The sequence below is a fragment of the Trachemys scripta genome, chromosome 4 (genome assembly GCF_013100865.1).
Source record: "Trachemys scripta elegans isolate TJP31775 chromosome 4, CAS_Tse_1.0, whole genome shotgun sequence".
Classification (NCBI taxonomy): Eukaryota; Metazoa; Chordata; order Testudines; family Emydidae; genus Trachemys; species Trachemys scripta.
The window spans coordinates 141,815,897-141,841,163 of record NC_048301.1 but is presented as its reverse complement, the minus strand read 5'-3'; the positions used below and the strand labels follow the sequence as shown (position 1 = coordinate 141,841,163).

The 25,267-nt window shown below is 55.5% G+C and overlaps 1 protein-coding gene across 1 annotated transcript; it reads left to right on the top strand.

Annotated features, from left to right (window-relative positions):
• Positions 1 to 2,717: 2,717 nt before the first annotated feature.
• LOC117876610 (RING finger protein 112-like) lies at positions 2,718 to 19,851 on the top strand. Its single transcript, XM_034768862.1, is given in 15 exon segments — positions 2,718 to 3,027; positions 7,544 to 7,671; positions 7,673 to 7,754; positions 8,139 to 8,276; positions 8,627 to 8,731; positions 8,942 to 8,992; positions 9,976 to 10,033; positions 10,240 to 10,326; positions 10,603 to 10,658; positions 11,303 to 11,432; positions 11,587 to 11,717; positions 11,924 to 11,977; positions 16,864 to 16,938; positions 17,234 to 17,506; positions 18,028 to 19,851. Coding segments are annotated over 15 exon segments (2,166 nt in total). The 5' UTR covers positions 2,718 to 2,778; the 3' UTR covers positions 18,577 to 19,851.
• The last annotated feature ends 5,416 nt before the right edge of the window (positions 19,852 to 25,267 follow it).

Here is a 25,267-nt window from a genome sequence, read left to right as displayed (position 1 = left end):
GGGGGGTCCGATGGGCGCAGCTTCGAATCAGCTGAGTCATGGAAACGTCCAGAGCAGGGGAGAGGGGCTGTGTGGTTCTCCCAGCTGCCCTGTGTCTGTGTGTCCTCGGGGGGGAGGGGAGCTGGGACTGGGTGGGGGGGGGGGCACGGTCGGGATGTTCCCTGTGGGGGGGCAATGTTTCCCCAAGTGGAGGGAATAGGGGATGGGGGAGGCTGGGGCTGGGCGTATTTCCTGCCTCATGCACCAGCCAGCGTCTCTGGGGCCTGGGGGGCAGTTGGCAGGGCGAGAGGTCAGGGCTCATTGAAGGGGGTGATCCCAGGACACCATGTACTCGGACCCAGACACTGGGGGACAAACACCCCCACACCACGTCCCCCTCCCCGACCTCTGCAGCCCCATCCAATTCTCTGCCCCCCCGAGAGCCCCTCCTTCTTCTCCCCCATCCATCCCCTGCAGCCCCCCTGGGCACCTGCCAACCAAGGCCCTGAAAATAGCAGAAGTCACAGCTCGGCCACATGCTGGCGCCTCTGCTGGGGGGCTGGAGGGGCGGCTCCTCCCCCGTGGGGGCCACTTGTAACCATATAAGGGCTGTGACGGGTTGGATCACAGAAACCCCCTAATGTGCCAAGACTACATCTGCCCCTGCTTTCCCTGCCAGCTCAGGACTCCAGCACCGTGTCTTGCTGAGCCAGACACGCCCGTCTGCTCCAACACGGACCCAGGGTCTGAACCACGTGCCCCAAAGCTGCAGACTTAACTGAAAGCAATTTAAGAAGTGTGCCTGTCTTTGACACTCAGATGCCCAACTCCCAGTGGGGTCCAAACCCCAAATAAATCCATTTTACCCTGTATAAAGCTTATAAATTGTTCACCGTCTATAGCACTGATAGAGAGATATGCACAGCTGTCGTTCCCCCCCCCCTCCCCCGCCGCCAGGTATTAAAAACAATTCCGCATTAATTAATAAGTAAAAGGTGATCTTATTAAATACAGAAAGTAGGATTTAAGTGGTTCCAAGTAGTAACAGACAGAACAAAGTGAATTGCCAAGCAAAATAGAATAAAACACGCAAATCTATGCCTAGTACAGTAATAAAACTGAATAGAGATAAAATCTCACCATCAGAGATGTTTCAATAAGTTTCTTTCACAGACTGGATGCCTTGTTAGTCTGGGCACAGTTGTTTCCCCTGGTACAGCCCCTGTTCCAGCTCAGGTGGTAGCTAGGGGATTTTTCATGATGGCTCCCCCTTTTCTCTGCTCCACCCACTTATATATCTTTTGCATAAGGTGGGAATCCTTTGTCCCTCTCTGGGTTCCCACCTCCTCCTTCTCAATGGAAAAGCACCAGGTTAAAGATGGATTCCAGTTCCAGTGACATGATCACACGTCACTGTAGAACTTCATTACCCACTTGCCAGCACACAGGTATACAGGAAGACTTACAAGTGAAACACAGCCATCTACAGACAATGGTCCTGGTTAATGGGAGTCATCAAGATTCCAAACCACAATTAATGGCCCACACTTTGCATAATTACAATAGGCCCTCAGAGTTATATTTTATATTTCTAGTTTCAGATACAAGAGTGATAAATTTATACAAATAAGATGACCACACTCAGTAGATGATAAGCTTTGTAATGATACCTTACAAGAGACGTTTTGCATGAAGCATAGTCCAATTACATTATATTCACCCTCATTAGCATATTTTTATAAAATCATATAGACTGCATCACAAGAGCATAAGCCCCATCCCACTGCTCAGGGGCCCCTGTGGGACAGGGCCCACATCCTGGGGCTCAGGACTCCTGGGTTCTCTCCCAGCTCTGGGAAGGGAGTAGGGTCTGGTGGGTTAGAGCGGGGGAGGTGTGGGAGCCAGGATGCCTGAGTTCTTCCCACTGCTGGGGGTCCCCAAAATCTGCCCCACCCTCCTCCACCTGATGAAAACCCCTTTATCTCCAGGAAGCCGTCCGATTTTCAGGGCGGGAGCCACTTCCTGTCCCAAAGCCCCTGACACAACTTTCTGTCTCGTGTGAACCTCAGATCCCAGGGCCCAACCCCACGGTTAGGCACCGGCAGAGCTAAGGTCCAGGGCTGAGGGTATCTCAGCGGCAGGACGCTCCAAAACTCACCACGTGGCAGAGCAGGGCTGACTCTGGCCATCAGGGCTGCTGGGCTCGGTGCCCAGATCCTTTCCAGTGACCTTCCTTCAATCCCCTCCCCCTGCCTGCGGCTACCGCCTGGGGGTGCGGTTTGCTCTGCCACTTCTGCTTTTCCAGGAGCCCTGGCACCCTGTGAGCTGGGGAGGGGGATTCAGGATGCCCCTGGCAGCCCCCATTTAATAACGACAGGAGCAAAAGCAGCAGGCGTTTCCGAGGCCCCTTGGCTGGCTAGGCTGGCAGACGCCCAGGGGGCTCTGAGAGTCTCACCCCACGGCTGAGTCCATGTCGTGGCAGGTCGGGTGTTTCTAGTGGGGTGAGCTCAGGGGGCGGGAACGGCTTGTCATCCCCATCGGAGTTCAGGGGGCTGTGCTCCCAGACCCCCAGGCAACCCAAAACCCCACAAGCAGAGAGGCATTTGCCAGCTCTGCCCAAAAATGGGAATGGCCCAGCTCACAGCAGTGAATGGAAACTTACGAGCAAAGTGGTGAAAATTAACATTGGAGCCCGGGAGTCCTGGTTCCCAGCCCCCTTGCTCTAGCATGTCAGCCCTGGTGTTCCCATGTGCCAGCTCCTGACCCAGTGGATTTCCCCAAGCCTGCAGGATCAGAGGGATGGAGCAACTCCGGGAGGACGTCACCTGCTCCATCTGCTTGGACGTCTTGAATGATCCCGTCTCCATCGAGTGTGGCCACAACTTCTGCCGGGGCTGCCTCTCCATTCACTGGAGCAAGGTCTCAGCCCAAGGGCGCCGCTGCCCGGAGTGCCGAGCTCCCTGCTCCGGGGGCAGGATGATCCCAGACACACGTGTCAAAAGCCTGGTGGAGAAATTCACCGAGCTCTTGCGGGAAGAGCCGGAGCCGGTGAGACCAGATGGGCCAGATAAGGGGAAAAGGAGCTTTCTCCTGTAGGGGATGCTGGGCCCAATCCAGCTCCAGGGCAGGGACTGCCTGGCTCAGGGGAGCAGGGAATGGGACACGGGGCCTGTCCCCTTTAGAGGGCGCCAGCCCTGATCTAGCCCCAGAGTGGGGACTGGCTGGCTCAGGGGGTGGGGAATGGGACACACAGACTCAGACTGGTCAGCCAGGAGGGACCATCATGATCATCTAGTCTGACCTCCTGCACATCGCAGGCCACAGAACCTCCCCCACCCGCTCTTGTAATAGACCCCAAACCTCTGGCTGAGTTACTGACATCTTCACATCATGGTTTAAAGCAGGGGTGGGCAAACTTTATGGCCCGAGGGCCACATCTGGGTGATGAAATTGCATGCTGGGACAAGAATGTAGGGCTGGGGCAGGGGGCTGGGATGTGACAGGGAGTGTGATGTGTGGGAGGGGGGGTGGTGTGCAGGAAGGGGCTCAGGGCAAGGAGTTGGGGTGCAAGAGGGGGTGCGGAGTGCGGGAGGGGTCTAAGGGCCAGGGAGTGGGGTGCAGGGAGGGGTGCGGAGTGAGGCAGGGGGCTCAGGGCAGGGGGTTGGGGTTCAGGAGGGGTGTGGCAGGGGTCTCAGGGCAGGGAGTTGGGGCGCAGGAGGGGTGCGGTGTGCGACGGGGGCTCAGGGCAGGGAGTTGGGGCGCAGGAGGGGTGCAGTGTGCGACGGGGGCTCAGGGCAGGGAGTTGGGGCGCAGGAGGGGTGCGGTGTGTGACGGGAGCTCAGGGCAGGAGGTTGGGGTGTGGGGTACAGGCAGGTTGGGGTGCCGTCTCCGGCCCAGCGCTGCTTACCTTGAGCAGCTCTGGGGTGGCAGCAGCACGCAGGGACATGGTGCCAGCCGCTTCTGGGAGCAGCGCGGGGCCAGGGCAGGCAGGGAGCCTGCCTTAGCCCCACAGCGCCATGGGGGTGGCAATCCCCTGGGATGGATCCAAAGCCCTGATGGGCCGGATGTGGCCTGCGGGCTGTAGTTTGCCCACCCCTGGTTTAAAGACTTCAAGTTACAGAGAATCCACCGTTTACACTAGTTCAAACCGGCAAGTGACCTGTGCCCCATGCTGCAGGGGAAGGCGAAACCCCCCAGGTCTCTGCCCATCCGACCGGGGCGGGATTCCTTCCTGACCCCAAATATGTCGATCAATTAGACCCTCAGCATGTGGGTGAGACCCACCAGCCAGACCCCTGGGAAAGAATTCTCTGTAGTAACTCACAGCCCTCCCCATCTAATGTCCCATCTCCAGCCATTGGAGATATTTGCTGCTAGCAGTTACAGATCGGCTACGTGCCATGGTAGGCAGTCTCGTCATCCCATCCCCTCCATAAACTTATCAAGCTCAGCCGTGAAGCTTCAGAGCTGGGTGGCTGGAGAGCGGCGGCTGCTGGCCAGGAGCCCAGCTCTGAAGGCAGAGCCGGTGCCAGCAGCAGCGCAGAAGGAAAGATGTCAGGGTACAGTATTGCCACCCCTACTGCTGTTCTGCTGCTGGGAGGGCGCTACCTTCAGAGCTGGGTGCCCGGCCACCAGCTGCCGCTCTCCAGCTGCCCAGCTCTGAAGGCAGTGCAGAATTCAGGGTGGCAATACTGTGACCCCCCTAAAATAAAATTGCGACCCCCCCCCCAACTCCCTTATGGGTCAGGACCCTCAATTTGAGAAATGCTGTTTTCCCCATGAAATCTGTATAGTTTAGGGTAAAAGCACACAACAGATCAGATTACAAAGAGGGGGGGACCAGATTTCATAATCCGTGACCATGGCCATGAATTTGGTAGGACCTGAGATATGACCCCTGACTTTTACAGCTTAATGACAAATCCTTGCTATTGGGCTTGCAATTTCATGTGCCAGTTTCTTTAATATTCGTGGATGGAGATGATCCAGGCCCCCCCAGTTTGGTCCCATTAAGCTGTTTGAATCTGGCTTCCATTTCAGGGACATTCAGGGACAATTTCTACTCCCGTATTCTTGTTCTCATTAGCCATCTTGCCACAAGCTTCTCTTTACGTTTATTGAAAACAGAGGCTCTTGGGGTACGTTCGGGTTAAGTAAAGACCTGGGAAGTTGCTGCTGTGCTGACATGGCATTAGGGGACAAAGGCATAAGCAGGCAGTGTTTCTTTGTTTAATAAACAAGTTGCCATATTTTCCCCTTCCCTGTTGCTTGTGAGAATTGTTAAGGCCTGCAGCTGCAGGAGAAATGTAGCTGTCAAATGAATGCCCTTCGTGTGAGAGAAGGTAAAAGAAATGTTCTCTCCCCTCTCTTCCTTTCCCAGCTACATAAACAAGCCCTGGCTCGTGGCCCCTTCCTCCCTCCCCTGAGAACCGCTGACTAGGGACATTTGTAGCAACAGATTGTTGCAAAGAACTGTATTTCCAAGATAAAAATGTCTGTGTGACATGGGTAATGCTGTGACTAATAGATAGGGGTGGGTACACTAACAGGATGGGTGTTTCTATTACTCAATAAGGGTTTGGGGGGTTGTAACGGATGTAGGCGTTTACACACTAACTTAGATAAAGAGTGTGCTGTAACTAATCCAGCGCTTACTCGACAATTTGGTCGACGGGAACAAGTATCGCAATAAAGAAGCCTGTACTCATATCCGCCTCTGGGTCAACCTGCTCCTTTTCCTGCTAACAGAGTCCCTGCCTATATCTTCAGGTGTTGGCCCATGCAGCCTGTAGCTTTTATCTCCACCCCATCCTCAGAGCTCAGCGGTCCCACTTCTTCTTTCCTTGGTTTTTTTTTTTTTTTTCTTTATAAGGCTGAAGAACTTTTTCCTGTTGGTTTTAATTTTTTTTGCAAGCTCAATTCTGCTTGGCTTTTGGCAGTTCTCACTTTATCCCTATACGGATTCCTCCCATTTTCCATTCCTTGTAGGCTTTCTGCTTTCTCTTAATCACCTCTTTGAGATCCTTGTTCATCCAGTTTGGTCAGCAACCCCTCCCTACTGGCTTTTTCCTGGACGCAGACTCCAGAGAGTTCCTGCATCTTTGACAAGCCCCCTCCATATTCAGATCCTTCAGCTTTGCAGGCCGGGTCACTTCCCTCCCTAATTCCCTTAATTTTTTGCTGTTTGCCTGTTTGAAATCCAGGACCAGCAGCTGCCGACCTGTGTTGGTTTATCCTTCCATTTAGTTAAACTGAATTAGCTCATGGTCACTCAAACCAAGGCTGTTCTCTACAGCCAGTTCTTCAGTGAGGTCCTCGCTACTTACCAATGCTAAATCTAAACTGGCATCACCGCTTGTTGGTTCGGTGACTATTTGGTGAAGAAATCTGTCGGCTGTCACATCCAGGAATATCCGGGCCCTACCATTATTAGTAGCACTTCTCCCCCAATCTCTGTCTGGAAAACTAAAGTCTCTCATGATCACACAATTCCAAGTGGTAATTATTTCATTCAATCTATTAAAGGGGTCTCTATCCACACCCAAACCGGACCCGTGGGTCTGTAGCAGACCCCAAGAACTATCCCAGGGGAGCCTCTGGTAGTTTTCTTCCCCACAGTGATTATGACCCAAACAGATTCTGTTTTACCCATTCCAGCCCTTCTCATTTCTTTCCACTCCACCTCGTCATGAACACACAATGCTACTCCACAACCTTTGCCCTTTTCCTTTCTTTCCTGTAATCCAGCCATGGCTGTACTGCCCCATGGTTCTGTTCTCCCGATAATCTCTGGTTTCCCGTCCCACACCCGTAGTTCTACTTCCTCCATTTTGTCACCCGGCTCCTGGCGTTGCTGATCAGCCATCTTACTGATTCCACTTGGCTTTGCTCAGATTTCTCACCCCGGTAGCTACAGTCGTTTTACTGCCAGTATCGGCCACCTGACTGTTAGTGTCGGTGCTCATGGCACTATTGTTCCTCTTGTCATCCATTCTCCCGCCCTCTGTCGTTCCTTTCTCCACTGCTGTGCCCTGTCCTACTTGATTTGCCTCCCGCTCAGTGTGAGAATCGGGCCTGGAGATTCCAAGAGCATCTCCCAGGGTTCCTAGTTTAATGCCCTTTTTATCAGCTGTGCCAACCTCCATCCCGGAAGTCTATCCCGCACCCTGTTCAGGTGGCTTCCATCCCATGAGACCAGTCAGCTGTCCGTGAGCGCCTCCCAGTGGTCGAACATCCCCAAGGCCTCCTTAGCCCCACTGCCTGAGCCACCTGGTGATCATCAGCATCTTGTCTCCCCTTCACTCTCCTCCTCCCACTGAAGATCCCCTGAGCCTCCATTTCTTTAAGGGTCTTCCCCAGCCTGGCGCAGTCTCCCTTGATGTGTTCCAGCAAGAATCTAGGGGCTTTCCCCTCCAGAGAGTTCTGGCTCTGATCCAGCCCCAGGGCAGGGGGGCTGGCTGGCTTGGGAGGGTGGGAATGGGGCACAGGGCTCTGATCACGGGGCCATGGGACAGGCTCACTTGGTGGGTGGGGTCGGAGGTCTGACCCTGCTCTCTTCCTGCAGCAGGGGCCGGGGGCTCCACCGGAGATGGGGCGCCCGGTGCAGCTGGTGCGTCTGGATGAGGAAGGGGGCCTGACCCTGGACAAGGAGGCTCTGAGCCACTGCCTGGAGCGGGGTGGGGGACGCCCCCGTCTGCCTGGTGTCCATCATCGGGGAGCAACGCCTGGGTAAATCCTTCCTGCTGAACTACCTGCTGCGCCGGCTCCGGAGCCCGGTGAGTGTGAACGGGAGCAGGAGTGAGCTGGGTGTGAACAGCCCCATCCTGCCCCCTGCTGGAGGGCTCAGAGCTGCACACGTGTCTGTGAGCATCCCGCCCCCAAACATGTCCAGTTAGCTCGGGCCATGGCTGGACCCTAAGGTGTCTGTCTGCCTGTCTGGAACACAGAGTGTCTGTCTCTCTGTCTAGACAGCAGTAGGTCTGTTTGTCTATCAGATTACGAGTACACCCGTCACCATGTATCCTCCCCGCCCCACACTAGTACAATTAACCCCTGTCCCCTCCCAGGGTTTGCAGTCTGGGGTAGGAGGGGGGGACCAGTCACTCTCCTCCGCCACCCTGCACTGACCTCCCCCACCCCCGCATGTTCCTTCCCGGCAGGATGTGAGGGACGGGTCATGGATGGGCCGGGAGGACGAGCTCCTGGAGGGGTTCGAGTGGCGCGCCGACATGCAGCCAGTCACCCACGGTGTGTGGGCGTGGAGTCAGCCCTTCTGGGTCCCCACTGAGGGCGGGAAGGTGAGTGGTGGCATTGGGGGTGCATAGAGAACAGGGAGGAGGCCATGGGGGGCTGGGAGAAGAGAAAGGGGAACAGGGTAGAGAATTGGGAACAGAGGGAGTGGGGGAAACAGGGAGGGATGGACAGAGACGTGGGGAAGGAGGCCCCAGGGGAACCAGTGGAGAGAGAACAGGGGGAACGGAGAAGAGACAGAAGTAAGGAGCTAACACTGGGGGATTTCTGGGGAAGGCGAGAATGAGATGCCAGGTGCCATGGGGGTGGAGCAGGGGGCAGGTTCTGGGGGCTGAGGGGCCGTAGGTGGCTGGACAAAGCCGGGAGCTGACCTGGGGCTCTCACTCTTGGCCCCCAGGTGGCCGTGCTGCTGGTCGACACCGAGGGATCCATGGACCTTAAAAGCAACAAGGAGACCAGCATCAAACTCTCTGCCATGTCCATGCTGCTCAGCTCCTACCAGGTTGGGAGGTTCCCCAGGGGGCGCAGTGCTGCAGGGAGCGGGGTGGGGCACAGCAGGGGGCGCTCTCCCCTGGCACTCAGGGCTGCCCGCGATGCCCCATGCGGCACTGGGGGGCACTGTGCTCGGGGCGGGTGCCGTGGCTGGGAAGTGGTCTGGGGCGGCCGTCACTGCCCGTTGCTGTAGCTCTGTCTGTCTCCTGGTTATTTGCAGATACTGAACGTTGGCCGTCGGCTGAAGGACCCGGATCTCGAATACCTGGAGGTGAGGCCGGGCAGCGCGACACTGAACGTGGCCAGGCCAGGTTCTCCCGTTAGCCCCACAGGGTTATTATCCCTCCCCATAGCTCCTGTGGGGAAACTGAGGCTGAGAGAGAGAAACTGACTCTCCCACGGTCATGTGGGTTCTCTGGAGTCAGCGTCGGTGGGAAGCTGCTGGGGCCAGGGCCTGGGGCGGTCGCTCTGCCCCCTGCTCTGCTCTGCTCCTCTCTCCAGGCTCTTACCCAGCCCCAGCCCCACCGGTTCAAGCCCCTTAGTGACGTCACTGCCGCCTACGGCATACGGCGTGTCCGGACCCTGTACCGCACCCCGGGGGGATTCTCTGTGCCGGGCACAGGTCGGCTTGGGAGGGTTTTATCTGCTCTCGCTGCCCTGGGTTCTGTCATTGGCAAAAACCTGGTTCACACAGAGATAGGGAGGCCTAGGCAGAGCTCAGGGAAATGCCACATCACCAGACTGTTCAAGGCGTGAGCAGAGCCTTGACCCCTGGTGCTGTGCAAAGAAAGTTGGTAGCGTCCGTCAGCCTGAGGCAATGGGGTGTTTGTGGAGTGGGACCCCTCAGTACAAGGACCCCAAATTTCGATCACTGCCCCCCCCACCCCGCTTCCCCTCCACACCTCTGTGGAGCACCCTGGAGAGAAGGAGAAAACCTTGAAACTGGACAGAGGAGGGGTGTGCACTGACAGTTATCCATCCCCGCAACCAGACCCCTGTGTCCCACGGCCTCCCTCCCCGTCCCATGCCCGGGTGCAGCCTCTTTCTCTCTGCCCCGCTGAAATCCTCCCTGTCCATTGCACAATTCGTTTCACGCTAGCTGGGCCTCGCTCTCGGCCCTGGGCAGAGGGAAAAGCTCCAATTTGGGGGTGGGGGGTGATCAGGCCCCTTTCTGTTCACAGGCAGGATCATCTCCCCCCAGACTAAACACCTCCCAGGTCCCAGACTCACCCCGTCCCTCTTCCCTCTCCACAGATGTTTGTGCAGGTGGCCGAAGTGGTGGGGGGGGGCCTACGGACTGGAGCCCATTCAGGTGAGTCGGCTTCCCCTCCAGTCACCCGCCCTGCCCCATGTATCCCCACATTGCACCCCTCCCCCACTCCACAGAATGCTCCTGCCCTATGCACCAACTGCCCCACTCCCGAGGGGTCGAGGTCACCCCAGCAGACACTGTCCTTCTCCCCGTCCCAGCCTCCTCTACCCTCAGTGACCCCCACTTCCCACCTGTCTCCCCTGCAGCATCTAGACCTGCTGGTGCGAGATTCGAATATCCCCAGGGTCCTCGGAGCCCAGGGTGGGGAGCAGCATCTGAGATACATCAGACAGGTGACTGTGGGGCTTGGTTGGGTGGGGGGAATGGGACCTAGGGTCTGTCCCCTCTGGGGGGTGCCAGCTGCGATCCAGACCCAGTGTTGGGGACTGGCTGGCTCAGGGGATGAGGAATGGGACACGGGGCCTTTCCCCTCCAGGGGGCTGGTAGCCCCACCCTTTATGAAGGTTTCCTGACAAACCCCATTATAAGACCCCTTTAAAGTTGCTTATAACTTTGCCAAACTTTAAATGTTTGGGCTGAAATTTTCCATGCTTGTTCTCTGCCTCCAGCTGGATTTGTGCTTCCTCCAGCTGTTTCTGAGAATGAGGCTAAAGAAATACACATTGTTTAGCAATATTGAAAGAAAATTCTGATGTTCCTTTTTTTAATATCTCTAGCCCCCCCCCCAGCCCTCCCTACTTTGGAGTAAGGACTGTACATTTGGCGGGGGGTGGGGTGGCCAGTGTGTCAGAGAGATGCCAGAATCTGTCCACACTGACCATGCTCCAGCCCCTCACAGCTCCACATGGTGCCCAGACTGAGCGTGCTCCATCCCCACAGAGCGACCCAGTGTGCTCCAGCCGGGGGTTGCAGTAGCAAAGCTGGACTTCCCCCGCACTTGCTGCTCCAGGCCAGGCACCAGACCTGAGAGGGGATGTCCTGTCTCCCACGCTCTCAATGAGCCCAGGTGGGGTGGAGAAGGAAGCTGCTTGATTGCAGTGTGGAGGGGAGAAAAGCCAGACCAGGGGGAGGGAGAGGAGCAGGCTGGGACAAGACATCTGGATAGACGGGGAACAGGGTGGGGGAGGTTGAGACCTGGACTCACTCCTGTCTCTTCCTGCCATCCCCTACCTCATTCACTGCATCCCTTCCAATGCCTACCACAAACGAGGCTGGGCCCCTCCAGCCCCTCTCTGACTGCCCAGCAGGTCGGGCTGATGTTAACAGGTGTTTGTGTGTCAATGTAACGATTTCCCCCGGCTCCGGCAGATGCTGATGGAGACGTCCCCTTGCAAACACCCCAAGACCCTGGAAGCGCTGAGCAGAAGCAGCAGCTGCTGTTACCTGATGCCCTCCCCTGGCGAGCGGATCGTGAGTGGAAGCGAGGGAAGGCTGAGAGGTAACGGTCCCAGGACAGTGGCTCTGAGCCCCCTGCCATGTGCAGAACAATGCGACTGGGGCACTGATCATGCCTACACGTGGAAGGTAGAGAGAAGGGGGATCAGATAGGCCCTATAATCCCCTACCATTGTCCATCTCTCGCCCCTTTGCAGACATGGGTGAGAATTTCCGGGAGAGCCTGAGGGACTACATCACCACCCTGGTGAGCTCGGCCGGTCAACACATCCGGACGGACCGGCATGGGAAGCTGCTCACCGGGACACAGCTCGCTGCCAAGATAAAGGTGGGGACCGGCCAGCTGTGCTGGAGGGAGCAGGAAGGGGATGCTCTCTCCTTGCAGTCAGTGATGACCCCAATACCCCCAATTTCCCAGCTGCCCCACCCCAGAGGTGGCTGCATCTCAGCGCCAGGCGAGCCCTCCCCATGTTCACAGCCTTTCTAAGCCCTGTGGAGTCTGTGATGTGATGATTTCTTTTGGTTCCTTTGCAGAATTTATCTGATGTGATGAAGAAACATCGCTCCGGTTTCTCCTCTCCCTGTCAGGTACCGTCTTTGTCTCTGACCTGATCATGGGGTGTCTCCCTCTCCCGTCCATACCAGGGCTGGGGCAATGTTGGGGACTGGGTCCATGCTGCTGGAGGGGACTGGGAAAGAGTCTGGCTGAAATCTTATTTTCTTGGACTCAGGGTTAGAAGAATTTCACTAGCCTGGAGGGCAGCTGGTGCTAGAGTGTTCATCTCGCCTACAGACACGTCTCCAATCCTTGAGACCCATAGCCCCAAATCCTGTTTATCCCCAGGCAACTCCTTTTGGTGTTTCAATGAGAGGAGTTTTTAAGAGCAGGTCTGAAAATGGGGGTGTTTTTCCTGCAGAAAACTTGGAGTTTCCTGCAAAACCCCCAAATATCCCTTGTGTGGTGTAACGGGGCGGGACTCACCCCTGCGGCGCCTCCTGCTGGTTCATAGGAATTAGCTCTATTTCCAGCTCCGGAGCGCCCTCTGCAGGCCGGTGTCCCGCTTGCCGCTGGCCCGTGTCCCTCCCAGACCCCAGTGCCCTTTGCTCAGGGGGTCTGCCCTCTGCAGTATCCCGCAGTCTCTGGGTCTCCCCTCCCCAGGGAAACCCCAACCCTCTACCCCCACCTTGCCTCAGTCTATGGCCACTGCCAGTCATCAACGAGCCCCCCTTCCCTGGGGCAGTGTGAAAGCCAAAGGGGGTTTAGACCTGCTGCCTTTGCCTAAGACCGAGGCTGCACCTCTGCAGCCCCCAGTACCTTTTTGTAGGCCCTTAGTAAGGCCTGCAGCTGGGGGTTTACCAGGCTGGAGCTCCCCAGCTCCCTTTGCCCTTCCCCAGCACTGCTCTTCCCTAGGTACCCTCCTCAGCTTCCCAGGAAGCCAGGTCCTTCTCTGTCGAAAGGCTAGAGAGAGTCTCTGTTAGCTCCTGACCCACTGCCCCCTTATAAGGGCCAGCTGGGCCCTGATTGAGATGCCACAGCTGTGGCTGCTTCCTTAATCAGCCCAGCTCTCCCCCGCTGCAGCCCTCTCCCAGGCGGCTTTATCCTCTTCAGGCAGGAGCGGGGTAAACCCCCCCGCTACATGCGACAGCTCCTGGGAATTGTAGTGCTTGTGCCTCAAGCTCATAGAATCATAGAAGATCAGGGTTGGAAGGGACCTCAGGAGGTATCTAGTCCAACCCCCTGCTCAAAGCAGGACCAATCCCAACAAAATCATCCCAGCCAGGGCTTTGTCAAGCCAGGCCTTAAAAACCTCTACGGAAGGAGATTCCACCACCTCCCTAGGGAACCCATTCCAGTTCTTCACCACCCTCCTAGTGAAATAGTGTTTCCTAATATCCAACCTAGACCTCCCCCACTGCAACTTGAGACCATTGCTCCTTGTTCTGTCATCTGCCACCACTGAGAACAGCCGAGCTCCATCCTCTTTGGAACCCCCTTTCAGGTAGTTGAAAGCAGCTATCAAATCCCCCCTCATTCTTCTCTTCTGCAGACTAAACAATCCCAGTTCCCTCAGCCTCTTCTCAAAAGTCACATGTTCCAGGCCCCTAATCATTTTTGTTGCCCTCCGCTGGACTCTTTCCAATTTTTCCACATCCTTCTTGTAGTGTGGGGCCCAAAACTGGACACAGTACTGCAGATGAGGCCTCACCAATGCCGAATAGAGGGGAATGATCACGTCCCTCGATCTGCTGGCAATGCCCCTACTTATACAGCCCAAAATGCCGTTAGCCTTCTTGGCAACAAGAGCACACTGTCGACTCATATCCAGCTTCCCGTCCACTGTAACCCTTAGGTCCTTTTCTGCAGAAATACTGCCTAGCCACTCGGTCCCTAGTCTGTAGCAGTGAATGGGATTCTTCCGTCCTAAGTGCAGGACTCTGCACTTGTCCTTGTTGAACCTCATCAGATTTCTTTTGGCCCAATCCTCTAATTTGTCTAGGTCCCTCTGTATCCTATCCCTACCCTCCAGCGTATCTACCACTCCTCCCACTCTGCAAACTTGCTGAGAGTGCAGTCAACACCATCTTCAGATCATTAATGAAGATATTGAACAAAACCGACCCCCGGACCGACCCTTGGGGCACTCTACTTGATACTGGCTGCCAATTAGAAATGGAGCCATTGATCAGTACTCGTTGAGCCCGACGATCTAGCCAGCTTTCTATCCACCTTATAGTCCATTCATCCAGCCCATACTTCTTTAACTTGCTGACAAGAATACAGTGGGAGAGCATATCAAAAGCTTTGCTGAAGTCGAGGAATAACACATCCACTGCTTTCCCCTCATCCACAGAGCCAGTTATCTCCTCATTGAAGGCAATTAGGTTAGTCAGGCATGACTTCCCCTTCGTGAATCCATGCTGACTGTTCCTGATCACTTTCCTCTCCTCTAAGTGCTTCAGAATTGATTCCTTGAGGACCCGCTCCATGATTTTTCCAGGGACTGAGGTGAGGCTGACTGGCCTGTTGTTCCCCGGATCCTCCTTCTTCCCTTTTTTAAAGATGGGCACTACATTAGCCTTTTTCCAGTCATCCGGGACCTCCCCCGATCGCCAGGAGTTTTCAAAGATAATGGCTAATGGCTCTGCAATCACAGCCACCAACTCCATTAGCACCCTCGGATGCAGCGCATCCGGCCCCATGGACTTGTGCTCGTCCAGTTTTTCAAAATAGTCCCGAACCACTTCTTTCTCCACAGAGGGCTGGTCACCTCCTCCCCATGCTGTGCTGCCCAGGGCAGTAGTCTGGGAGCTGACCTTGTTCGTGAAGACAGAGGCAAAAAAAGCATTGAATACATTAGTTTTTCCACATCCTCTGTCACTAGGTTGCCTCCCTCATTCAGTAAGGGGCCCACACTTTCCTTGACTTTCTTCTTGTTGCTAACACACCTGAAGAAACCCTTCTTGTTACTCTTAACATCCCTTGCTCGCTGCAACTCCAAGTGTGATTTGACCTTCCTGATTTCACTCCTGCATGCCTGAGCAATATTTTTATACTCCTCCTGGTCATTTGTCCAATCTTCCACTTCTTGTAGGCTGCTTTTTTGCGTTTAAGATCAGCAAGGATTTCACTGTTTAGCCAAGCTGGTCGCCTGCCATATTTACTATTCTTTCTACACATCGGGATGATTTGTTCCTGCAACCTCAATAAGGATTCTTTAGAATACAGCCAGCTCTCCTGGACTCCTTTCCCCTCATGTTATTCTCCCAGGGGATCCTGCCCATCTGTTCCCTGCGGGAGCCAAAGTCTGCTGTTCTGAAGTCCAGGGTCCGTATTCTGCTGCTCTCCTTTCTTCCTTGTGTCAGGATCCTGAACTCGACCATCTCATGGTCACTGCCGCCCAGGTTCCCATCCACTTTTGCTTCCCCTACTAATTCTTCATGGTTTGTGAGCAGCAGGTCAAGAAGAGCTCTACCCCAGTTGGTTCCTCCAGCACTTGCACCAGGAAATTGTCCCCTACACTTTCCAAACACTTCCTGGATTGTCTGTGCACCACTGTATTGCTCTTCCAGCAGATATCAGGGTGATTGATGTCTCCCATGAGAACCAGGGCCTGTGTTCTAGTAACTTCCGTTAGTTGCTGGAAGAAATCTTCGTCCACCTCATCTCTATTCTCCTCTACGGGTTGGGCATCTGGTTGGACTACACATCCCATGATGCACTGCAGGTACTGGACACCACCACTCCTCTCCCCAAGAGGAGAGTCCCTGCTGCTGCATCATGGGGATTGTAGCTCGGGCTCCTCATCCTCCCCATTCTCCTCTATGGGTTGGTCTCACTGCTTGCACTGCACCTCCCATGAGACCAGCCTACAGAGGAGAATGGGAGATTAGGGCAACCAAACTACATCTCCCATCAAGCGCCAGGTATCCTTTCTGGGTGAGGGTGCGGTGCATCAGAGCTGCAGGGCACCATGGGAGGTGTAGTCTGAACTGAGTACTGGGGGTATAGAGGAGAATCAGGCATCCCATGAACCAGATTTCCCATGATGCACCAGCATCTCCTCTCTTGGTGCATGTATCATGGCCCTGGTACATCATGGGAGCACATGCAGTGGCAGGGGAAGGGGGCAGGATAAGGTAGATTCGGGGGCTCTGTTCGCTGGCCCCTCTAGGGAATGGGGCATAGCCACAGCACAGCGTTCTCCGGTCATGCCCCCCAGCTGACCCCCTGTGCTCTGGCCAGCAGCACAGACTTTTCCACCTGGCGTCACGGGGCCTCTGGGGAGCTGGGAATTGGGCCGGCTGAGCAGATCTTCTGCCCTGGCTCCTTTGGTCTGATCTGCCAGCCGGGCAGCATCGCAGCACAGCCCGGACCGAGCCCTTGAAGTCACAGTTGTGTCACCTTCCCACACAGCAGGGCTGGACTCAGCGTAGACAGACCCTTAAACATGGTCTGTCAAGTTCTCTTGGGCGTCAGCATCAGATCACCTGAGGAGAACTGGATACAGGGAGCTTCTCTGCATGGGGGGAATCGAGCGGCCTACCTATAACAGAATAACTACTCCACAATAGCTCCACAGCAGAGACTATTCCAGAGTCGTTGCTCCTCCCAGCCTCCACCCCCAAACAAGAGCTGAGATTCACCTGCCTCCTGGAGATCAATAAAAAAAAAACAAATACCACCAGACCTATGAGAGCCGATGTCACTGACATGCTTTTGGGCACTAGCCTCGGGCTGAGCCCGGCTGGGACAGGGGTTTCCAAAGTCCTCGGCTACAGGAAAGCGCCACAAGTGCAAAGTGCAGGTCGGGGCGGGGAAGGGAGCTGAGGCTGGGCTGCTGTGGGGATCAAATTGAAAAGTGGTGGTACCAGAAGCCCCAAGTGGCTGCCACACTGGCCAATGGCATCACTCTGTTACGTGAGGTTGATGTGGTGGAAGCTGTGCTCACCCCAGCCTTGTCCTCCCTGCACAGATGGCCATCACCTTCCACAACCAGAGAGTCCTGGACAGAGCCCACGCAGACCACGCTTTCTTTCTGAAGGAGAAGGTGAGTTTGGGGGTGTCGCTGTGCCCCCAGCCAGGGGAACCCAGGGAAACATCACAGCCAACCCCATGTGCTACGGGCTTTGTGGAAGGAGAGGAGACCTCATATCAGCTTTTAGGCGACTGTGGAGATGGGAGACTCCAACCCCGGCACAGCAGTGGCCCTGATCTCAGTCAGGAGGGTGGGGGGAAGTTGCTGTGCTGTAGCCAGAGGATCCATTGGTGAGATGGGGTCGCACACCCGTCTCTTCTAACATATTGGACCCCCTACTCTCTCCTTCCTCCCCCACACAACGCAGGACGGCCTGTCCCAGCGCGTGGTCGACTGTCTGAAGGTGGATCCAGGCGCAATGGTGAAGCAGTTGGTGGAGCAGCGCAGGTCACTGCTGGGGCGGTGCCGGGAGGAGATGAAGGAGCCGGCGGAGACCCTGCTGACGGCGCTAGAGGAAGAGCTGACTCGGGAGGCCAAGACCTTCCTGGAGACCTACAGAAGGCGCTACCAGTGTCATGCCACCAACAAGAGTGAAATGGACAGAGCCTGCCGAGACCACACTGCCTTTCTGAAGGAGAAGGTGAATCTGGGCAGGGAGGGCTGTGCCTCCCACCAGGGGAACCTCAGGGAACCATCCCGGGCAGCCCCCCGGGCTATGGGCTTTGGGGATGAGATGGGAGTTCACATTTCCAGCTCCCAGGGTGGCCGAAGAGAAGAGAGACTCCAGTCCCAACACTGGGGGGTCCCAACTCAGTTTTGGGGGCTCTGGGCAGCACTTGGCATGATGGCTGCCCCGATCTCAGTCCAGAGAACTGTGCCTCACCCGGCATCATGGAGGCCCAATCTCAGTCATGGGGTGAGGGGTGTGCAGCACCGGGCACAACTGGGGCCCCAGTGTCACTTGGGGGATTGGTCTGTGTAGCAGCTGGCACGATGGGGGGTCCAATTTGAGTTGTGAGATCTGTACATTGCATGGCACGATGGGAGCCCCGAACTCAGTTGGGGGGTGTTTGTACAACGAGGGCCCGGATCGTGGTCAGGGTCTATGCAGCACTTGCCACATCTAATACTCTTGGCTGTCTCCTCTCGCTGCTACTGCAGGACACCAAGAACCCAATTAAATGCCTGAAGGTGTGGCCGGGCAAGATGGCAAAGCTGCTCGCAGAGCAGCGTGAGCAGTTGCTGGAGCGGTGCCGGACGCACATGCTGCCAAAGAAAGAGGTCCTGGGGATGGAGCTGGAGGTGGAGCTGACGCAGAAGAAAGAGGCCCTGCTGATGGAGCTGGAGGCGGAGCTGATGCGGGAGGCCGAGACCTTCCTGGAGATCTACAGGAAGCGCTTCACGACATCTGCCATTGCGGCGGGCGCTGCTGCGGGGACAGTGGTCCTGGCACCGGTGGGTGGAGCTGCTGCTGCGGGAATTGCCGCTGCGGTCGGCGTGGCTGAAGCTGTGGCGCTCGGCGTGGCTGAGGCGGTGGCCATTGGTGTTGGGGCAGGCGCCGTGACCGGGATGTGCGTAGGTGGGGGCGTGGGAGGGGGAGTTGGTGGGAACATCGCCCGGCAGGATATGAACCGGGCCGAGGCCACTGCCAGCCAAGGGGAGGAGGGGGACGGCACTGAGGATCTGTCTGATACGGCCCCCCTGATCTGAACAGCGCCCCTCCCCCAATCTAGGGATGATGAATGGGGTGACAGGGCAGTAGCGTGGCCCAGCCATGTCAGCCACAAACCACTCCAGAGCGGGGGAGTCGTCGCCCACACATTCTAAGACGGGACATTGGTCCAACCCGCTCTTAAAAACCTCCAATGACTGTGTGACACACAGGCCTATCGGTCCCAGCTGGCAGAGGGTTCAGTGCCCTGTGTCAGCAACACCTAACAGGCCTGACAAACTCGCTGCACCTAACACACCGCTGCCATGGTATTTAGCCATAAAGAGTGTCTTGTAATGCATCGAATGCAACCCAGGAGCTCATCTGTGTGAAATGTCGGCCCTGTCGTGAGGTGAGGAGCTACGCATATATGTACATATGGAGAACACATTTTCAAGTCTGAATAAAGGCAAACCTTTGGGGGATAGAAAGAGAAGGTAAACGAATGCCCTTGTATCCTTCACCCATGAAGCAAAGGGGCAATGATTTGGCAAGAGGGAGCCCAGCCATGTTAGCCAGAGATGCAAGGAGCTTGGTTTAGATGGGGTAACCTACTTTAGCTTGTTCCATTTGGACTCTAGGAAGCATGTGACACTTTTGCTGTCTATGTGCCACCCTTCTGTCAGCGGCATCGGCAGCTACCAGGGCCAGCTCGAGCCACTCCTCTCTCTCCCCCCAGTCATCTGGGAACCTGTAACCACGCTGGGCGCCTTTGCCTGGCAAGTCTGTACCCACTCGCCAGCGCAGAGGGTTGAAGGAATGAACTTTGTTGGTGGCGGAAAGAAAACAGAAAGTCTGAGTTGAACTGGGGACGTATATTTACAGTTTAACGTCTTCCGCTGCTGTGTACCTCAGGGTGGATCAGTCACAGTCCCAAACAAAGGGGACCCTGAACGCAGTTTGTTCTGTCCCCCACCCTCAGCTCATGGCTCCTTGTCCTAAATATAAAGGGAAGGGTAACAACCTTCATGTATGCAGTAACATTAAATCCCTCAAGGCCAGAGGCACAGAATCAATTACCTGTAAGGGGTTAATCAGTTCCATTAACCTAGTTGGCACCTGACCAGAAGGACCAATGGGAAAAGAAGATACTTTCAAATCTGGGTGGGGGAAGGTTTGTTTGGGCTTGTTTTGTGTGTTCTCTCTTGGGACAAAGAGAGAGACCAAGCAGGTAATCCAGCTCCTACTGAAATGATACATCTAAAATTACAGAAATTGTAAGTAATAGCAAGGAAATGCATTTTTTGTTTTAGCTTATGAATTTTCCATATGCAAGAGGGAGGTTTATTCTTGTTTTGTAACTTTGAAGTTGAGTCTAGAGGGGAATCCTCTGTGTTTTAAATCTTTTCATTACCCTGTAAAATTACCGTTCATCCTGATTTTACAGAGGTGCTTCTTTTACGTTTTTCTTTATAATAAAGTTCTTCTTTTAAGAACCTGATTGGTTTTTAGTGTCCTAAAAACCCAAGGGTCTGGTCTGTGCTCACCTTGTTAACCTATTGGTTGGTATATTATTCTCAAGCCTCCCCAGGAAACGGGGGGGGGGAGACGCTTGGGGGGAAATTTGAGGGGAGTTAGGGCTCCAAGTGGCCCCTCCCTGAATGTTTGTTTAAATCACTTGGTGGTGGCAGCAATACTGTCCACGGACAAGGAATTTGTGCCTTCGGGAAGTTTTTAACCTAAGGTGGTAGAATATAAACTTAGGGGGTCTTTCATGTGGGTCCCCACATCTGTACCCCAGAGTTCAGAGTCGGGAGGGAACCCTGACACTCCCCAACTTCCTCCTCAGAGTTTGAGTTTCTGGGAGTTCAGGAAAATCAGGGTCTCTGGCCATGAGCAGCTCTCGGGCTCTATCACCTGCCCAGCAATTGCGGTTCCAGCTCTTAGCTCAACTCTTCGAGATACAAGGGGGTCAGGGGTTTTAGGTACCAGCCATGTCTCTACCACCCAAAGAGTTATTCCTGCTACGATGTGAAGCCTTTCCATCTTTGCCTTCCAGCTCCATCCAGGGCTGTCACGCTGACTTGGCCAACAACAATGTCATCAGAGTGCCCCCACACCTGGTTCTATACCGTGTGGGTTGCCCGCAGGGGATGCTCAAAAATATGGGCCACAAGTACTAACCTTAGTCCAAGTTTACCCCAATGTCCCCAAACTAGCTGCAGCTATTATGCAAATGATGTACGGACATGCTCAGACGACTTCCTTTGCTTGCCAGTAGGTTCCATCACAGTGACTGATCAGTTACCTCTCCCCCCTGCATCTCTCTCAGGGGTCAGATCACAGGGCTCACACGTGTAACCGTTCATTTTCCATGACCCTTATACATTATTTGCCTGAACCTCTGAATCTCTGCTCTGTTCAGAAACATAGGTCTGGTTGACACTACAGAGTTAGGGTGACACAAGGAAGCTCAAGTCGACCTCACTCTGGAAGGTCTACCCTTAGATTTCGCTTCCGCCAGGGTAAATCCCCCCCACCCCCCACGCTGTGCCAACAATAACTCCGCCTCCGCGAGTGGCGTAGAGTTAAGGGCGATGTAGTTCGGTCAACGCAGTGTCAGTGTAGATACTTCAGTGCTTACGTGAACTGTTCCTGGCTTTCAGGAGACTTCCCACAATGCCCCGCACTGACAGTACAACCGATACAAATGATGCTGGTGAGGACACGCACTCTTGACACAAGGAGCAGAGTGTAGCCACGCACAAGTGATGCAATTACTGCGGTGGCTGGATGCTGACGTAAGTTGGTCGACTTAATTCGGTCGTGTAGCCATGGCCATAGTCCTGCTTTCACTACAGCTGTAGCTCCGTGCTGTGCTATGAAGCCCAGTGTGGATCCTGTGTTGAAATTGTTCCAGCTGCTGCGTCGTGTCCCTGGGGGACCTGGGAGTTCTGTGCGTGTCCAGTGGATCCGGGCTGGATGCTCCAGGGGGACACTCAGGAACACAGGGGGTCAGGGGCTGCCTGTCACTAACCAGCCCACACAGGGCGAGGATTGCAGGGCCCGGGCAGGCAGAGCTTGTGAGGATGGAGGCTGGTGGTTTCCAGGAGCTGATCCACACTAGCCCCAGACAAAAATGCTTAGGTGATGGGGGACGTTAGCACTAGAAAGTTAGGAAAAACAGACACAATGACAATAGGGTTTTTGGCAACTGCATCACATTCTTGACTCATATTCCATTTATCATCCACTGTAGCTCCTGATCCTTTCCAGCCGTACGCCCACCTCGCCACTTCTACCCCAGTCTGTGGCCGGGCCTTTGGTTTCTCCTTCCTAAGTGCGGCACTTGGCCCTCGTCTTTATGGAATTTTATCTCGTTCATTTCAGACCAATTCTCCAATGTGTCAAGATCACCTTGAATTCAAACCCTGCCCTCCAGATAGCTAAGCAGAAACCAGCCGCCATTCACAGCTGGAATGGCCTAGCAAGGCAGCGTGAGGATGGGTGTGGTATAAACACCTAGCTAACTAGTTAGATCTATCTATGGACTATGCTCCGTCCAGCTATCCAACCATGTCCCCTCTCAACAATCCCTGTTTCCGGGTACCCCTAAAAGTTCTGTCTCCAGCTCTATATGCTTTCTCTCTGTCTCATTATCGGTGAGGGTGGTAGAGATGCCACCAGCCACGGCTGACCGACACGTTCTATCTTAAGACCTTGTTTTCAGTTGCCTATAACTTTGCCAAACTGTAGCCGCTGGGGCTGAAATTTCCCAGGACAGGTGTCTGCCTCCAGACGAAGATTTGGGGAAAGTTTCTCTAAAATGGGTCAATGGTTGCGGGGCTCTTCACCTCACAGATCTGCCCCCTGTTATCCCAGCCCTGGGTCCCTGCTCCCTACAGCCTCTCACTCCTGACCCGCAGTCCACTGCTATCCCAGCCCTCGGCTCCCCCCTTCCCCACCACAGCTCTGCTGCTGCAATTCACCCTGGGGAACAGACTCGAGCGCAAACCCGTTTGTCTCTGATGGTTTCCCTCTGCCTCCCTCGCTCTCTGCGTCTCTCTGCACAGAGTGACGGGCTGGCTGCTCCCACCTCAGTTTTTATTTCAGTCTCTGCCTTTGGTCACTGGATGCCCTGGACGTGGCTGAGGAACCTTGGCTCGTCTCCATAGAAATATTTGTAGAGGGGACAGTTGGCACAAGGGTGGAGCCCTGGGCAGGTTCCCGGGACCCTTGGACGGGGTCTGGGCCCTCAGCATTGGGGTATCGGGGTTGAAATAGGAAAGGGAGAAATGGTGACACCCCCAAAACTCCTCCCACAGCTGGACCCCCCTGCACTTGAGACCCCAAAACAAGGGGCTTCTTACAACACCTTGCACCCGTCATCCCTGCCCAGCTCCAAGCTCAGACTAGCTGCAAGACAGCCAGTGAGGGGGCAGGGCAGAAATTTCCCATCTAAGCAATTTGTGGACTGGAAACTGGGTTTTTTTCCTTTTCCATGCTGGAAAGAGCTGAACCTTCGCTGAGGGTTTTTGTTTCAGTTCGAGAAATGCCTCTTTTTGGAGAAGAGGAAGCAGCTGCGGTGTTATCACCATACGGCAAACAGGCGTTGGCCAAACTGTTCAGTCCTGGGGCGGTCACAACGCCCGGCACTTCCAGTGCCCTTTCAAGCGGGTGCATTTCCGAACCCTGCTGTGCCGGTGGCAGGATCGCCCCCTCTGGTCTGTTCCCTGTGGCTGGGCATCGCGCTGGATCCCTTGGTCCCTCCTACCATGCGCTGGGGACGGCAGCACCAGCAGCAGCAGCGCGGCCAGCTGAGAGCAGAGCCCCACATGAGTCCTGGGTCGGGACAGCCCCACTCAGCCACTGGGGAGCGCAGCAGCAAACACCCCCTGGCCTCCGGGCACCTGGAGCCCAGCTGGAGTCACCCACATGAGTGATGTGTGGATTTGGCTTGACCCCAGCTGTGTGCTTCCAGCGGAGCAGCTCCTGGCTCCGGGCCCAGCATTTTCCTGTGTCAGCTCTGATCCACAGGAAAGCGAAAGTAAAAACTCGTGGTCCTTCATCTCCCTCCGGTCCCGTCCCCTGCCTGCTGAGAGCTGCCGTCCACCATTGGCCCATTTCAGTGTAGCTGAGGTCTGGTCCTTGCTGGGCCGTTCCTGTTGGGATGGAAGCACAAGGGAACTACTGGAGTGAGGAGGGTGGGGGGTTATATCCAGCCCTTCCTGCAGCTCTGTAGCAACCCCGGGGGTGACTGGGAAGCCGACGGGGAAGGGCCCCACAGCTGCTCTGATCTCGGGACTTGTGCTCTGAAAATCATCAATAAATCGGTTTTGCAAATTCTGTCTCCTCCCGGCAGCAGCCGCAACCTGCCCTGCAGCAGTTGGCGCCGCCTCCCGCTAGGGCCAGTCCTGCCGCTGCCGCCGCCTCCCACCAGCTCCACAACTCGGTATTAGCTGTGGGCTGGCAGAGCGTGGGGGCCGCCCGTCACACCAGGTGCTGCACAGCCCCTCCCGACAGAGATCCAGACCACTGTTCTGCAGGGTCCTGCACAGACCCTGCACTTCAAACGATAGCTGGGCCCCTGTCATGTGGGCCCTACGCAGGACACACACCCCCCCAGACTGAAATCTAGGTCCCCATCGTGCCAGGCCCAGCACTGACTTCCCTGACCAAGTGGGACAAAGTGGGAATTTTTTGTAATATTTGTATGATCCCTAGGTGTGCCTCAGTTTCCCCGGTGTGCTGCATTGTTACTCCATTGTTACCTGCACACATAAGGGCTCCAGGTATAACCTGGTTAATTGAAGTACCCACACCCTTTCCCAATCCGTAGGGCTCCAGGAGAAAAGCACCTACCCTTACCTGATTCATAGGGCTCAGGGTGTAACTAACCTGGTTAATTTAAGTACTCACACCCTTTCCCAATCCGTAGGGCTCTGGGTGTCTACTACTTCTGCAGGTGTGCAGGGCCTTTCACCAGTGAAAGAGCCTCACACAGTAATATCCTGAGCCTCTATTAACAATTACAAGCCGAATACACATTAAGCCTACAATGCCAAGCTCACCAATCTGGATCACGCAGACGGACTTTCCCTGTGGCCAGGCAAGTTTGGTCTCATCTGGGTCCTAGTTGCTGCCCGTCACGGTTGTGCAGAGGATTCTTCAGCACTGGGAGCCTGTCTACACTGGTGCTTTACAGCGCTGAAACTTGCTGTGCAGGGGGAGGGGTGATTTTTTCACACCCCTGAGCAAGAAAGTTTCAACACAGTAACTTGCCTGTGTAGACAAGGCCTAAGACACTGATGTGTACAGGTCACAGCTGAACGGTGGATGGCAGTGGATGGCGACTGACAATCAGCCGGGGAGTGGCGGAGCGGCGTGATAAGCGGCCAGCAGGGCAATGGTGGCGAGGCGTGACGAGCGGCCAGCAGGGGGTGGCGGCGAGGCATGACGAGCGGCCAGCAGGGGGCAGGGGGGAGGCGTGACGAGCGGCCAGCAGGGCAATGGTGGCGAGGCGTGACGAGCGGCCAGCAGGGGGTGGCGGCGAGGCATGACGAGCGGCCAGCAGGGGGCAGGGGGGAGGCGTGACGAGCGGCCAGCAGGGCAATGGTGGCGAGGCGTGACGAGCGGCCAGCAGGGGGTGGCGGCGAGGCATGACGAGCGGCCAGCAGGGGGCAGGGGGGAGGCGTGACGAGCGGCCAGCAGGGCAATGGTGGCGAGGCGTGACGAGCGGCCAGCAGGGGG